The sequence below is a fragment of the Azolla caroliniana genome, unplaced genomic scaffold, assembly GCF_043228905.1.
Source record: "Azolla caroliniana isolate FFs.n. ecotype wild unplaced genomic scaffold, voAzoCaro1.0.p SCAF_17, whole genome shotgun sequence".
Classification (NCBI taxonomy): domain Eukaryota; kingdom Viridiplantae; phylum Streptophyta; class Polypodiopsida; order Salviniales; family Salviniaceae; genus Azolla; species Azolla caroliniana.
In genome coordinates, this window is record NW_028230452.1 from 899,029 (window position 1) to 914,581 (window position 15,553).

Genomic DNA, 15,553 nt, shown 5'->3' on the forward strand with positions numbered 1-15,553 from the left:
TTAGTGTCACGTTTAGAGTTTGCTTGCTTGTTTATTGATATTTTCTAGTAGGTTTGGAATGTGGATTGACAATAACTTCTGGTTGTCTTACCAATAATAGATGAGTAGATGTTGTCCAAGCTCCATAGATATTACACCAACATTTGAACATACGATAGAGGCTAACCTATACAATACAAGAACTAGAAATAAAATCACCACACTCCAACACATTGTATGAAATCTAATACGAGAAAGAAAGTGTGATATAAAGCCCATTACAACAAGGAAAGCCAATTAAAAATGTCTTGCACCTCCAATGAACACAAAATCTAATGAGCGCACCCGTTACCAAAATGTCTAGACTTCCTCCAATGGGCAATAAAATCAACGGATAAGGGTGCCTCATCCTACTATCATAGACACGAAAGAAAGAAAGAAATATCAGCATCTATCATATACCAAAATTAGCCTATGAGACATGTAAAGAATCGATGATTCTCAACCAGACAAATCATGAATACAAATATGGGTGATAAAAAAGCAAAAATAAAAGCTCTAAGTTTCCAAAAGTTCTATGATCACTTCCTTAGTGCATGTGGTGAATGATGTTTGAGATGATTTATGCACACGAAATGAATAGGTAATATGAATGAGAGAATTGGCAATTAAGGCTTGTAGCAAGGGTTAGTTGGTGCTATGAAATATCCATATGAAGAGGTTTAACAAGTGCATTTGGCTGTCCATGTGTGGATTGAACATGGTGAGCAATGATGTCCATGATCTCATGATAGTTTGACCCATATGCCTCATATAAAAGTACTCACAATCTCCATTGTTGTCGACATTCACCTTCTCTCTCTATTATGACTCCTCAATATGTGATGTTGTTTATGTAGGTAAAGAGCTATGGAAGAAATAGGTGATGCTTGATTGTCATTGCATTTTTATGCTAATGTGATGCTTGATTTCCTATATGCTTTATAAGCTTGTGCCAAATTTGGCTAAATTGTTGTGGGTCAACCTTCTCCATAGTTTATTGCGTGGTTGTGGAGCCCACAAGAGCTGGACGGGACACTTCTTGAAATGATTATGATCAAGGATAAAACAGTAAAATTCATATCTAAGACACAAACATAAAGCAAAGACACACGATTTACGTGGAAACCCTAAAACCAGATAAAACCACTAGGCACTGGGCCAGGAAGATCCCACTATAGTTCAAGAGTATACAAATAAAATTACAAGACTCCCTAGCATACTAGGGTGAAATCCAAATCCCAGAGAATACCACAATACTACAAAGGAGGCAAAGCTCACACAATAGTAGTACAATAAATGGCAATATCTGTTTTGGTATAGGTGTACTCCTAGGTCGTCGTTTGAAACGTCGACTAGGGTTTCAACCATAGTTGTGGGCTAACTAAGGCGAGTCACCGCGTTCTACATCAATATGGTTCATCATACCTCATGTGACATTACAGGAGTTGCAAGTTGGAGAATAGGTAAAAGGAAAAGAAGTGTAACTGTTATCATTATGGAGCTAGAGGACATGGTCACATTCGAATGGAGGATGACATTCTACATTCACTACATATACAATGTCTCATGTCATCTTTTTTTTTGTCTTTCACTACCCTTATTTGTGGTTTTCATATGTCATCATGGCTAGAGCCATTGTAATGTTTTCAGCCTAATCATTTCGTCATCTATGCAGAATTTCTACTAACAAAGAATAAATTTTCAAGAAAAAAAAATACTTATGACATACGAACAATTTGTAATATCACATGACCTATAGGTTTATTATTGCATTGCTACCACGGTACAATTAGATGCATATCCCTCGTATATCATTGCACTCAATATATTATGTGTGGTGTGAACTATATAAGTTTATGACACATGAACAATTTGTACTATCACATTACCTATAAGTTTATTATTGCATTGTTACCATGGTACAATTGGATACATGTCCCACATATATCATTGCACTCAATATGTTATGTTGGTTTCATATAAATCCTTTTTGTTAAGGAGATATTTATAGTCTGGAAAAGGCATTATGTATTTGTCTTGCTTCTCTAAAGGGGCTAAACGACTTTTTTATGAATATCACTCTTAATGTCTTGCCATGATTTTGTATGTGTAAACATGAGGCAAGTCCACATACATTTCCATGTGATATATGTGTGCATATGTATGAATCCATGTGTATTTGTATGAACATGGGTGTTCTGGAAGTGTGAAGATTGGAGTGAGTGGTTTAGTTATTATACTTATTTAATTCAAGGAATAAAACTTAAGATTGATACATTCAAGTATTGGGATAGACTTAATATGACACCATCTTTTGTCAAGAGGAGGGCAAAATAACACAAATAACCTTTTGCGACTAGTTTGAAACCTAAATCTTGGAGTACTTGTCAAAAAAAGAAAAGACAACACTAAAACAACAACTAGAGCTAGAAAAAATAGGAGGAGAAATAAATGGGAAATGTTGAAAGGGCCCGATAGAGTTGCTAGAGCATTTGAGAATATGAAAGGCTCCATATCCCACCTAAAAATGTAAGGCCGATGAGTGATCATGGAGTGTACAAGATGTGGAAAAGACCCAAAGTAGAGCACATGCAAAATCGATTGGGTGCATGACCAAGTTTGGGGCATCATAGGATAATAAGAAACAATCGAAGACCAACTTTAGAACACTTGGAATGTTGCAAGAGCCCAAGGCCAACTCTAGAGAACTTGAGGATGTAGTAATGGTTAGAAGCAACTCATAGAACTTGAGAATTTGGAAGAAAAACCAGAATCAAGTTTGGAACATGAGAGAATGAGAAGAGGATGAAAACAAATTCAAAATCACTTGAGAATGTGGGCGATGCAAGTTTGATTATCTAGAGCACAAGAATGCGAAAAGGCTTAGGATCACGTCTCCAACACCTAAACATGAGAATGCACGAATGGCTTACAACAATCTTAGAGTGCTTGAACAATTGAAAGGGCATAGGGTCATGCCTAGAGTACCTAGTGAAGAGGCAATGATAACTCGAATTGAAAGCGTGATACATTAGGGCTGAAATACACATAGAATGGTGTCACATCAAGTCATGGATCAAAAAGCCAAAAACGAGAAGAAAATGACCCATGTTTGAGGATGTCAAAGGACACTACAATGACAAAGAAAAAAGGTCAAGAAATGCTTGAGAGAAGCCATGGAGAAAATGAACAACCATAAGAGCTAATGAACAACATATGAAAGCTAATTCATGATTGACTTGCAAAAAGGCAATTGTAGCTCAATTGTTAAGGTTATGTAGCAAAAACTAAAGACGCTTACTAAAGGTCTAATTATATGATTTATTAAAGAGGTGTGAAAGTTGAGCCTTGAACCCAAGGGTTGGCTTGTGTTGGTAGTCTAATTACAACAACAAAAAATAGAAGACATAAATTAAGAAAACTAACGGAGTTTGTGAGCCCATGGGAGGGAGTACCCAGGATATAGAGACATACAATGTGGCTGGAGGGATAGACAACAATGGAAGAGACCATGTAAATCGAGGATGAATGCTTTCTATATCATGTGCATGAATGATTTCATAGAGAATCAACCGACTTGCTCATGGAATACTACGAGGATGGATTTGCATGGTCCTGCACACATAAGGAGCACATAAACGTAAGGCGGAGGAGGGTAGGACGAGACAAGCAAGAAACCATAGGTGGAAGGAAATCAATATTTAGAACCTCGGCTATGTGAAACAAACAGAGATGGAAATCAATAAGTTAGTACTAAATGGATTTACATGACCAACAAAGGCCGCACACTCGGATAGATATATCGTATTTAGAGCCTCACAAATGGGTGGGCAAAAAAACGGGACAAGTCGAGAAGAAGAGCCCCCCCCCCCCCCCCCCCCCCAAAGCATCTCAATGTACATATTGTGTGAAGAAACAAACAATAACTGCACACCATAACCAAAAACAGCAATTTGGAGCCTAATTTATTAATTATTTTTTGATACGAATATTGTGAAATGCACATAATAATTTAGTTTTCATGGAGGCTAATTTATTTTAGTTTAATTATTGCTTTGATGCTCATATAATTTAGTTTTCATGGAGGCTAATGTATTTTAGTTTAAATTATTTCTTTGATACAATGTAATGTAATATATACATAATTTAGTTTTTCATGGAGGCAATCTGAGGTCTCTGAGTCAGTTGGGGGAGAGGCATTTGATTGGGTTGGACGAATTATATAAATATATCATATATATATATATATGTATATATATATACATATAACAAAACGATGAAGAAGAAGCAGAAGAAGAAGAGAGAGAGAGAGAGAGAAAGAAGCCCAGAAACATACATACATACATAAAAACGAGAGAGAGAGAGAGAGAGAGAGAGAGAGAGAGAGAGAGAGAGACAAGACTCTCCTCTTCTTCTCTCCCCTTTTCCTCTTCCTTCCCTCCGCTCTGCAAACACGCGCAGAGAGAGAACGACACACACACACACACACACACACACACACACACACACACACACACACTCTCTCTCTCTCTCTCTCTCTCTCTCTCTCTCTCAGAGGAACCATGGCCGTTTGCACACAGTTTCTTTGAGACCCCTCCCCCCTTCGCCTTCTTCTGGTTCCTTATATCCAGGCTTTCTTTCTCTGGAAGAAGACTACTCTGCTCGCCCCCCCCCCCCCCCCCCCCTGATCGCCTTCGAATCATCATCGACGTCTTCTTTACTGTCATCATCATCATCATCTTCTTCTTCTTCATCGTCGTCGTTATCATCATCATCATCATCACCACCACCACTTCACAGTACCACTCCTTCTCTCAGGGCATCGCTAGTCTGCTTCCGATTCCCGGACAGGTGGATCTCCAGGTAAGCTTTTATTTTTGCTTCCTTCCCTCTCATGGAGGGAAATATTCCCAATTTCTGTACATATAGCGCTGCTTTTCTGTTCATCTGTGAGCAAGAACGCCTCTCACACCGGCCTTTTCTGAACTTTATATCCTTGCGATACCTTTTATCTGGAAGAAAGAAGTTTTCTTCCGTCGTGATTAAAAGGCTCGACAATGCTTCCAAACCACAATCTGGTTGGAAAAGTCTGAAGGAAAGGCACCGCTTCTCTCTCTCATACTCTCTCTTTCTCTCTTGAGGCAACCACTCAAAGACTTTCAGAGGCATAGTCTAATTTACAAATCATTACTTCTATCTCAGAACTGCAAACAAACTGACCTGTACTCTGGCTTTCCACAGCCTTGTGCCATAGTTTCACTTGAAGCAGAACTTTCTAAAGCTTCATCTCTCTGTAAAACCCGTAAAGAAATGAACCGTTGAGAATGGTTTAGTTACCAAAAAAACTGTGAACGTAAAACGTTAATGGAGGATTGTAGCACATTTTCTCGTCTCTCATCAAGCATCAGTTTCGAAAAACTTTCTTTCTCCTCAACATAGACAATGGTTTAATTTGCAAAACATAAATTTTTGTTACGAAACTATCACTGAAACTTGATTTTTCTACCTCAGGCAAGGTTGGAGGCTGTGCTATTGTCTCTCTTCAATCATCGGTTTCAGAGGTTTTTCATGGCATAACAGAGGCATGGTTTTGGTTTGCATAGCAAAGTTTTCTTGAAATCTGTGAATGAAAGGTTCTCGAGACTTGATTTTTTCTACCTAAAGTGGATTGTAGTATGTTCTACATTGTCTCTCATAAATCATCAGTTTCAAAGATTTTTGAAAGTTTGCATAGCCAAAAGTTGTTTGAAATTGGAGATTGGGATTTGTTTTTTTTTCCCTTTCCTAAGCGGATAATAGTCGGTTGTCTCTCTTGAGGCATCAGGTTTTAGAGGAGGCTTTCAGTCGAGCATAGATGATGGTTTAGTTTAACATTTCACAGCTTTGTGCGAAACTGTGAAATTTGAGGTTTGCTTCTTCTACTATAGGAGGAAGTTGAAACCCATTGAGCTTACCTAGCAGAAACATGGTGGGGGGAGAGCTTGATTCTGCTACCTCGGAATGCAAGTTCCCTAATGTTCGCAAAACATATTGGCGATCTGCTACATGGAATTCTTCTTCATCCACACTGAGCCCAAAATTACATGCATTTCCTTACCAAGTGCAAATAGGAGAAAGCTGCTCATCCTGCAGTGATGGTTGCGGAGTGACAAATATAGCATGCTCACATGAAAGAAGTCAGCTGACACGACCAAATTTACCATTAGAACTGGCGAGTACATCATGTTCACAAGAAAAGACTCGGATAACACGACTAAGGTTACCTTTACCACAACTTCAGTCTTTATCCATAGAGAAGAAAAACCTCGATGAATGGCCGAGCTCAGAATTAGGCTATAGTGGTGAATGTGCCACTCCAATTACGCCCGGACGCAGAAGGATGAAGAATGGTTTTGATATCAAGCTTGATCTGGCATCGATTCAGCGTAATAATGTAGAACCCACGGAAATACAACTGAAACGGGAGAAATTTGCACACTTTGACAAGCAATGCTCTCGAGTTGCTGATTATCACATTTATCTTGGTAGTGATGCGGTTGCTCGAGATAGAGAAATTCTTCGAGCCAATGGAATTACGCATGTTCTTAATTGTGTGGGATTTGTTTGTCCCGAGTATTTCAAGCATGAACTAGTGTATAAAACTTTGTGGCTGCAAGACAGTCCATGTGAAGATATCACGAGCTTACTCTATGACGTTTTTGACTATTTTGAGGACGTAAGAGAACGAGATGGGCGGGTTTTTGTTCACTGTTGTCAGGGTGTATCGCGTTCAACTTCATTGGTGATTGCCTATTTGATGTGGAGAGAGCGGAGAAGCTTTGAAGATGCATTTCAAGATGTTAAAGCAGCGAGAGGAATAACTAATCCAAACATGGGTTTTGCATGCCAATTGTTACAATGCCAGAAGAGAGTTCATGCGATACCTTTGAGTCCCAATGTAATGCCAAGATTCTACAAACTTGTACCTCATTCCGCTTATGATCCGCTGCATCTTGTACCTAAATTAGTGAATAACCCAGGAGTTGGATCACTTGATTCAAGGGGTGCATTTGTTATACATAGTATTCATGCAATTGTTGTGTGGATTGGTCATTGTTGTGACCATAAGATGGCCCAAGCAGCCATTGCATCAGCAGGTCAAATAGTCAGATATGAGAGTACACATGTTTCGGTCAAGGTTTTTGCTGAAGGTCATGAAGACCCAGAATTTTGGGAGAGTTTAAAAGGGAAGGATGAGCATAATCTGAAAGAGGATCAGGATGAAGTGGGTGCCTGGGAATCTGATTGTTTAGAAGACAAACACAAAAATAAATTTGAACTTGAAAGAATTAGACGACTGGGGACTAGGAAAGTCTCGTCTAATGACAAAGAATACGATCTATATCATACAGCAAGGTTAGGCGGTGTAATTCCACCAGTACCCTTTACTTGTATAGATTTCCCTAATACTCCAGCACACATTCCCATAACAGAAGATGGATGGAGTTTACTGAGGAGAAAGTTTTTATGTGGAGATTTATTAGGAAAAGCTAAGGGTATACCTTCTAATGGTATTGTAATTACCAGTGTTTCATCTCCTGATACATCTATGGGTTCTTCATCACCTCACCTTTCTCCATTTTCTGCACATTCTAGCTGCGAGTCTCCTTTCAGTGAATCTCCTACCTTATCTGAGGATCTTACTCTTGATACTCAGCAAAGCAATTCTCAGCTGTCACGTCAGGTGAGAACTTCTGAAGATTTTCCCCCATTTTTTAGGAGTTCATCAGTGACTACACCTAGAAATCCTTCTGTTGAAAGCATTAGAAAAAGTTCAGTATCACGTTTAGCTTCAGTATCATCCTTAGCTTCTAGGAGAGGTAGCATTCCGCCAACCCTTGTATTACCAAGTTTGGATGAGGATCCTCCTCTGGCACCGAGAGGTACATCAAGAAAGCTAAAATTGCCACCACTTATCACTCAAGGGAAATACAATGCTTGTGATGATTCCAGCAATAAATCTGATTCAGTTGGTGAAATGGAACAAGGTCAAATGGATAATAGAAAACTTCAACCTTCAACATCCTCTTGTTCCAAGGAGTTGGATTCAAGAAATGGTCTTTGTGAAAATAACTCTGATATTGGTAATAGTTCTGCATTAGGTTGCTCGCAATGCATTGTTGAAAGAACTCCTCAAGAATGCAGACAAGCACCATTGTACAGCTGGCCAGGATTCGAACAGATTGAAATGTATGATATTGATGATCTGGATTCAGAAGCTGTGTTTGTCTTGGATGCCACAAAATGTTTTTTGGTCAGTGACCCAGGAATGAAGATCTATGTATGGGTTGGAAAGCATCAGAAACCTTGTGATGAAGAAGAGGTAGAATGGTCCAAAATAGGCCAGGATTTTCTTCATATCGTTGAACTTCCATTTAATGTTGCGATCGAGGTAATTTTGTTTTACCTATCTAATGGCATTTTCTGAGCTTGTATGACAGTATATTCTTTTCCCATTTTGACTTTATTCTGTCATGAGCAGGTTGTAAGAGAAGGAGAAGAACCCGATGAATTTTGGGTGATATTTAATTCATTTAATACCGTGTACAAATGAGAGATTTTCCAGATGATAGATCATTGTAGTCTTTGAAATATAGCCTCTGGAAATGGACTTCCGATCACTTTGGTAAGTTATTCTTCACTTGTTTATGTGCTGGCTATATAGTTTCTTTAGTGGGCTTGGTGGGGAAAGCCTCTTGTCTTTCCCAGACTTTTGGTCAGCTTTTTCTCCTTATTTGAATAGAAGTCATTTAAAGTTATCCGTAGTTGAAGAAATACCAAGAAAATATTATATTTTTGCCCTTTTGCTAAGAGTGAAACTACTAGCCTTTTTCTCCACTTAAGATCATACCGGAAACTCGAGATTGTCCGTGCGCGATTCCACTAGGAAATGAGTTAGAGGGCGAGCTTACTTAAATGAACGAGTTCTCTGATGAGCAAAATAATGAAATCTAACACCAGCCCTGGAAGAGACTTTACTACCAAACTCAAGGAACTTATCTTCTTAACATCTAGAACATCGCAGAACCAAGGGACCCTGCTAAGATTCGTTGGGTGTGCTGTGATATTTACTATCACAAATCCTTGGCTCCCGGCTCTTCTTTTCCTTCTCTTGTTCTTTTTAACCATTTTTGACCTTATTTTTGGCCCTTCTATAACAAAAAGAAAAGTTCAACAAAAAAACCTCACGAAATGATACTAGTTACTATGGAAACCTACCTCCTATGCTGGGTAGTTACTGTTAAAGAGAAACCTTTTAATCAGCTAACGTTTGTTTTGTATTTACAGAGCTCCTAAATGATACTTGCCACTGACATACTTGCTCCTTGTTTACAGAGAACTCCTAAGCAAAACTTTTCGAATGGAAAAGAGCACAAGGAGAATATATACTGATATAATAGTTGGAACAACGTTAAATTGCTCATCTACAACGAGGCCAGAGCTACTTGAGACACAGCACTTTGCTTTGGTTTTTGTACTCTTATGTTATGTACAATAGTCACAACTTGGGTTCTTTGAAAGTGACCAAGCGAGTATTAGCTTTGCTAACCACTTGTGGTCCGTCATCACTGCCCAAAAGGCATATTTTGTTTGTTCTATTTTTTGCCATTGCGGTGATAAGCATGGTTAGATATGAAACTTTCCCTATTCTTCTAACAAATGCTGTAGAGACAAGATCGACCCGTAATGTAATTCTTTCTTTTTTGCTAACCAATTGAGCCTATCAGCATCCTTGCATGATGCGTGGGATGGATTCATTTCTCTTTTATCCTTCATGCTATAATGTAAAAAGCCTTGCTTGTTTGAAGTTCTACAAGCTAGAATCAATTGGGCCTATCAGCATCCTTGCATGATGCCTGGGATGGGTTCATTTCTCTTTTATCCTTCATGCTATAATGTAAAAAGCCTTGCTTGTTTGAAGTTCTACAAGCTAGAATCAATGATCACCTTTGGAAAAAAATTTGCCATCAACAATAGTGATGTGAAGAATTATTTGTGCCTGTGAAATGAGGTTAACTAATGCCCTTTGTAATGATGCAAGATGATAACCATTTTGTATCTTTAAAGATGAATGCATCATGCTGTTCTGATCTTAAAGGTGAATGCATGATGAACTTGGGAGGGTAATATCTCATTTATTAGATTAGGGTTTCAGTTTCGTCTGTTTGTTCTGATGATGTTTTTGCCACTTCAGAGTGTGCTAGGTCGTGGATTTTCCAAGATATATCCTCTGTTCAAAATTTGCTTTTTAGGTTTCAAATTAACTTGCAGCAAAGTTGGACCTGAGTTATTTTAAAAGCTATCTCAACGATGACTTGATTTGATATTGTGTCAAATCACTGATATTCAGATTTCGATTCCAAAAAAATAGTTAGGGGTTTGAATTTGAAAGGATTTTATTTTTACCTGGATTTGGTGTAATAAATGCATTGTATGGCTGTAAGTGTTTAAGCAACTCAAAGCAAATTGATGAAAAAGGACTTGATATGATGCAAAATTCGAACCACAATTATAAGTGAAATACATGATCTGAAATTTTGAGCTGTTGTGATTTTAGAGGGAACTTGATGTGTTAATGCACAGAGTTTATTCTAGATTTGAAGGAACTTGAATCAAATCAAAGTCAGCAATTACTCAATTTGAATTACGAAATCTGGACCACAAATATTAAGGGACTTTTAAATGGCTATGACTTTATGACAATGGTGGGATATTAAATGCGTGCAATGGGTCTATGTTTTAAGTGACTCAGACCCGAAAGGAAACTCCAAGACTTGATTCAATGCAAATTTTGGATCACAAATTGTATATGAAAAGAAACTTTACACAAGTGTAACCTTCCCACTATATGAACATGACATATTAAACGCATAGCATAGCATGGATCTAACCTATTTTTGAGAAGCAACTCAAGGCAAAAAGGGATGCCCAATATGATTGGAGGTGTTGGGAGTCACAAATTTGGGAGAACCTGAGTTGGTTGGATCCTTTGGCATGCGCAGCTAGGCAGGCCCGTCTCTTAGATTGCAAATGGTCTTCGATGGGCGTAAAACATATATGTGTTTGTCTATCTATCTATGTCTCTCTTGTTGGTTAGGCGGTGTATGTACACTATATAGCATCAAAGCCATGAATTTGAGAGAACCCAAGTTTGATCCTTGTGATGGGGTGAGGATCCATGCCATGGATCAATCCCGCAATCGGTTTCCTGCATGCAGTAAAAGGATTATCTATCGATTAGCCCATGGACGCGAGGATGTGCGCCATGGATGGATCGCAATTAGTCTCTTGCATGCAGTAAAAGGATTATCTATAAGTTAATCCATGGGCCCATGGATCGATTGCGATCGGTCTGCTACAGGGATTAAGAAGGATTATCTATCAATGAATCAATGGGAGCCAGAGGAGGCCCATTGGGATGTGTCGGCCATATGGCCGTGATGTGTCGACAATATGGAAACAAACATGAGAACAAATTTTGTAGATATTTCGTTGGAAGGGGGGGGGGGGGGGCTATGGCCCATTTTCTTACATATTTGTCGGTAGTTATCTGTAATCACAATAATACTGCTGAGGAGAGAGAGAAGAGGTTCGACGTGGCCGAATGTCGTACATGTCTGAGAGCGAGCTCCACGGCTATGGCGACACACACACACTCACTCACTCAGAACGATCGGAGAGCAATTCTCTTCTCTGACAAGAAGAGGATGAAGGAAGGAGAGATGGCTATGGCTGAGCTTCGCCTCCGCAGAGTGGTATAGACTGCAAGACTGGGAAGCCAAATCTCTTCACTGAAAGAACGAAGGAACTAAGGAAACCATGTCTGTGGTGGAACATCTCTGCACAGTCTGGGAATTTTGAAAAACCAGGGGTTCTCTCTCTGACAAAATCGACAGCGATTTTGCGGAGCATTTCCTCTTTGAGAAATTGTGAAAGGCTTGGAAGCTTCTGATCTCTGACAGTAATCAACAGGACCAAGCTATAAAAGAAGGTGAAGAAGAAGAGGAAATGGAGATGGCGAAGTATCTATCACGTCACAGAGAAACGGTGAAAGCAGAAGCTTCTCTTCTCTGACAGAATCAACAGGCGCTGAAGAAGAGTCAGTGGTGTCAGAATTGGTGACAGAGGAAGCTTCTGCTCGCTGATACAAGAATAAGAACAAGAACAAGAACAAGAAGAGTTTGGAAAACAGGTTTAAAGAGAATGGCAGAACATCTCTTCGCAGGAAATTTGTAAGAGGAAGTGTCTTGTGCCTGGAATTATCAAACCAAACAGAAGAAAGACAAATGGCAGAAACGGTGAAAGTCTAGGAAACTTCTGTTCTCTGACAGAACATCAGGGCCAAGAACAAGAAGTGATGACGATGCAATATGGAGCTCTGCAGAAACCGTGCTGTTTCTGCTTTTTGTTTTCTTCACACCAATCGCCATCGCCACCTCTTCCTTCTCGCTTTCCTTTCCACACATCCATGACCTCACGCTCACGCCTGATCATCAGATCATCGCCATCGCCAACCTCAATAAACTCTTCCATTCTCGATCCTAAAACTTCGCAATCACTGGATACATCTGAAATAACAAAATTACGAAGCAACGAAAACTCAATGGATTCTTCTGTTTTAGATCCTTCTGATTTGCCATCGTACGATACAGCTGAAACAAGAACTAAACATAAGGAGGAGGAGGAAGATGAAGACCTTATCTCTGCACAACAAACAATGCTCACAGCGCTTCAAGAAAGAAGAACAGAAGAGGCTTGGCGGATTTACGAACTTCTGATGAGAAAAACTTCACTACAGAAGAAGGTGAAACAGACTATTGGGATCGAATATTCTGTTTGTTTGAGCAGGTTAGTCTCTCAGCTTTCTTACGCAGGAACTCCTTCCAGTCTCACTAGAGCTCAGAAAATTGTAGCTTCTCTGCAAAGAAGAGGCGTGGTGGATCTTCTAGACTGTAACTGTTTAGGTCTTCTGGCTATGGCGACAGCTAAAGCAGGGGCAGCTCATTATTCTGCGTCTGTACTCAGACTGATGCTTAAGCTTGGTCTTTCTCCTCATGTGAAAGCATGGAGTGCGGTAGTGAGTAAGCTTGGGAAGAACAAAGAAGATGCTCCTCTCGCTTTGCGCATCTTTGATGATATTTGCTCTCTAGTAGAAGCTCAGAGTTCTGATGGAAGCTCGAAGAAACTTTCCATGGATTCTTTGACCTGCTCCATGAGACCTGATACAGGTGCATTTAACGCAGCTTTAAATGCCTGTGCTAACGCAAACCTTGTAGAAAAAGCCCATCAGATATTCGGCGATCTGGCCAAGTTTGATCTGAAACCTGATGTGCTTACTTTCAACATCCTGATCAAGCTTTACGCTATGGCTAATAACAGAGAGAAGCTCTGCACAATCTTTGATCAAATGGAAGAAGCAGGTGTTAAACCATGTTTCTCTACCATGCATTCTCTTGTGGCGGCATTTGTTGGTTTAGATGACCTCCAGACAGCAGTTTTGATAGTCCAAGCTCTGAGAGAAGAAGATGACATTGGTAGCATTCTGATTGCAAGAATGAGGGAATGCACTGAAAGTGGAGAAGCTCCCATGGCTGAAGATGTCATGGATGAATCTAATGCTATGGATGAAGACGCTGCCATAATCGAATATGCTTTAGATGAAGAAGCTCCCATGGCTACAAATGTTATAAATGAAGCTCCTACGAAAACTACAAGCTCTAGATATGAAGGAACTGATGTAAGGAAAATCACTTTGGAAACTGGAGGCTCAAGAACTCGCCAAAGGAAAACTCCTATGGAAAATAGAAGCTCAGGAACTATTCAATCTTCTAGAAGCATGTCATCCATGAGGAATGTAGAATCTAATGTGAAACCACGACAAAAATTTGGCTTCAAGCCTGATACTCGGATGTATACTATCCTCATGAAGGGGTATATGCAGAAGGGCAGGCTAAAGGATGTGATGCAAATACTTAACGTGATGCAAAGTCAAGAAGACATCAATATTCGACCAAATGAAGTTAGCTATACCACAGCCATATCAGCGTTTGTAGACCTTGGATTGCTGGATGAAGCTCGGGATATTTTGCTCCAAATGTCTGCTCAAAATGTACCAGCCAATGTTGTCACTTACAATGTGCTCTTGAAAGGATACTCCAAGGCCCGACAAATCCCAAAAGGACGCCTCTTACTCGAGGATATGAAGAAAGCTTTGATTCAACCAGATGTTGTGTCCTATAATACTCTTATCGACGGTTATATTTGCATTGATGATAGTGTCTCAGCACTAGCATTGTTCACGGAAATGAGGAATGCTGGTATCGCCCCCTCGAGGGTGAGCTACACTATGCTTATCAAAGCTTTTGGTAATAATAACCAACCTCAATTGGGTGCGAAAGTGTTTGAGGAAATGGAGCAAGATCCAAGAATCAAAGTGGATACAATAGCCTGGAACACTTTGATCGAATGTTATAGCAAGTCAGGGAATGTAGGAGGTGCTAAGGAAAGCTTTAGGAGGATGAAAGAGTGTGGATTTGTCCCAACCATAGCTACTTATGGTAGCCTTGTGAAGGCATTTTCAGTCGGTAAGAAGGCAGGAGAGGCCCTAGTACTCTGGAACGAGATAAAAGAACGTCTAGAGTCAAGCAGTGATGAAAAAATGGTGAAGATTGAACCTGATGCAGGGCTTCTTGATGGATTGGTTGATATTTGTGTGAGAGAAGGACTCTTTCTCAAGGCATTGGAGATCTTGGCTTGTATGGAGAAACACAAGATCCCTGCGGACCGCATCAAGTATAAGAGAATGTTTGTTGAGCTTCATTCCAAGTTGTACACTAGCAAGTATACATCACAATCTCGACGAGATCGAACGTCCGATCCAAGAAGAGCTGTTGAGGCTTTCAAGTTTTGGGTCGGTCTTCCGAATAATTATTATGCAAGTGATTGGTCACCTTGATTCCTTCCATTGAAATATTTGTATACTACCATGCAAATTATGTTGTACATTATGTAGACTCGCTAGAGGCTTGTAGATTTCATGATCATTTGTATCCTTACAAGTGGATATCAGTTGATATATCACCATCATTAATGGTGAGAGTAGTGGCATGAATTGCTTGCTTATGTATTTATTATGTATGAGTATTACTTCTTGGTGAATGTGTTATTCACCATTAGAAGATGGGAGTATTTTGATATGGATCCTGTTGATCCATGGGCATAGCCCCACTACCAAGGTGAATGCGTTCATTAATTTAGCCTACCAGATTCCAAAAGGTTGTCTACACCTAAATTGTAGGTATTGGCTATTAAGGCTACTTTTTACATGTATTGTTTGAAAAACAAATTCAATTTTTTGTTTCGTAGAAAATGCATTAACTTCCATAGAGTTTTCTAAGAATGTGTATAAGAAAAGGAAGCATTCCACCTAGCCACGACAAAGGTGGTTAACCTTGGTTTATGATTATGTTGTTTAAACAATGTGTCCATATCA

General features: G+C 39.5%; 1 protein-coding gene across 1 annotated transcript; it reads left to right on the plus strand.

The window, feature by feature from the left end:
* The first annotated feature begins 4,750 nt into the window (after positions 1-4,750).
* On the plus strand, positions 4,751-15,430 carry LOC147852636 (uncharacterized). The gene is made up of 8 exons (XM_087333271.1): positions 4,751-4,884; positions 5,533-8,452; positions 8,543-8,613; positions 8,726-8,776; positions 9,560-9,749; positions 9,854-10,042; positions 10,129-10,184; positions 12,262-15,430. The coding sequence occupies exons 2-8, from the start codon at positions 5,987-5,989 to the stop codon at positions 15,014-15,016; spliced, it is 5,778 nt and encodes a 1,925-aa protein (XP_087189397.1). The 5' UTR covers positions 4,751-4,884; positions 5,533-5,986; the 3' UTR covers positions 15,017-15,430.
* Positions 15,431-15,553: the final 123 nt, after the last annotated feature.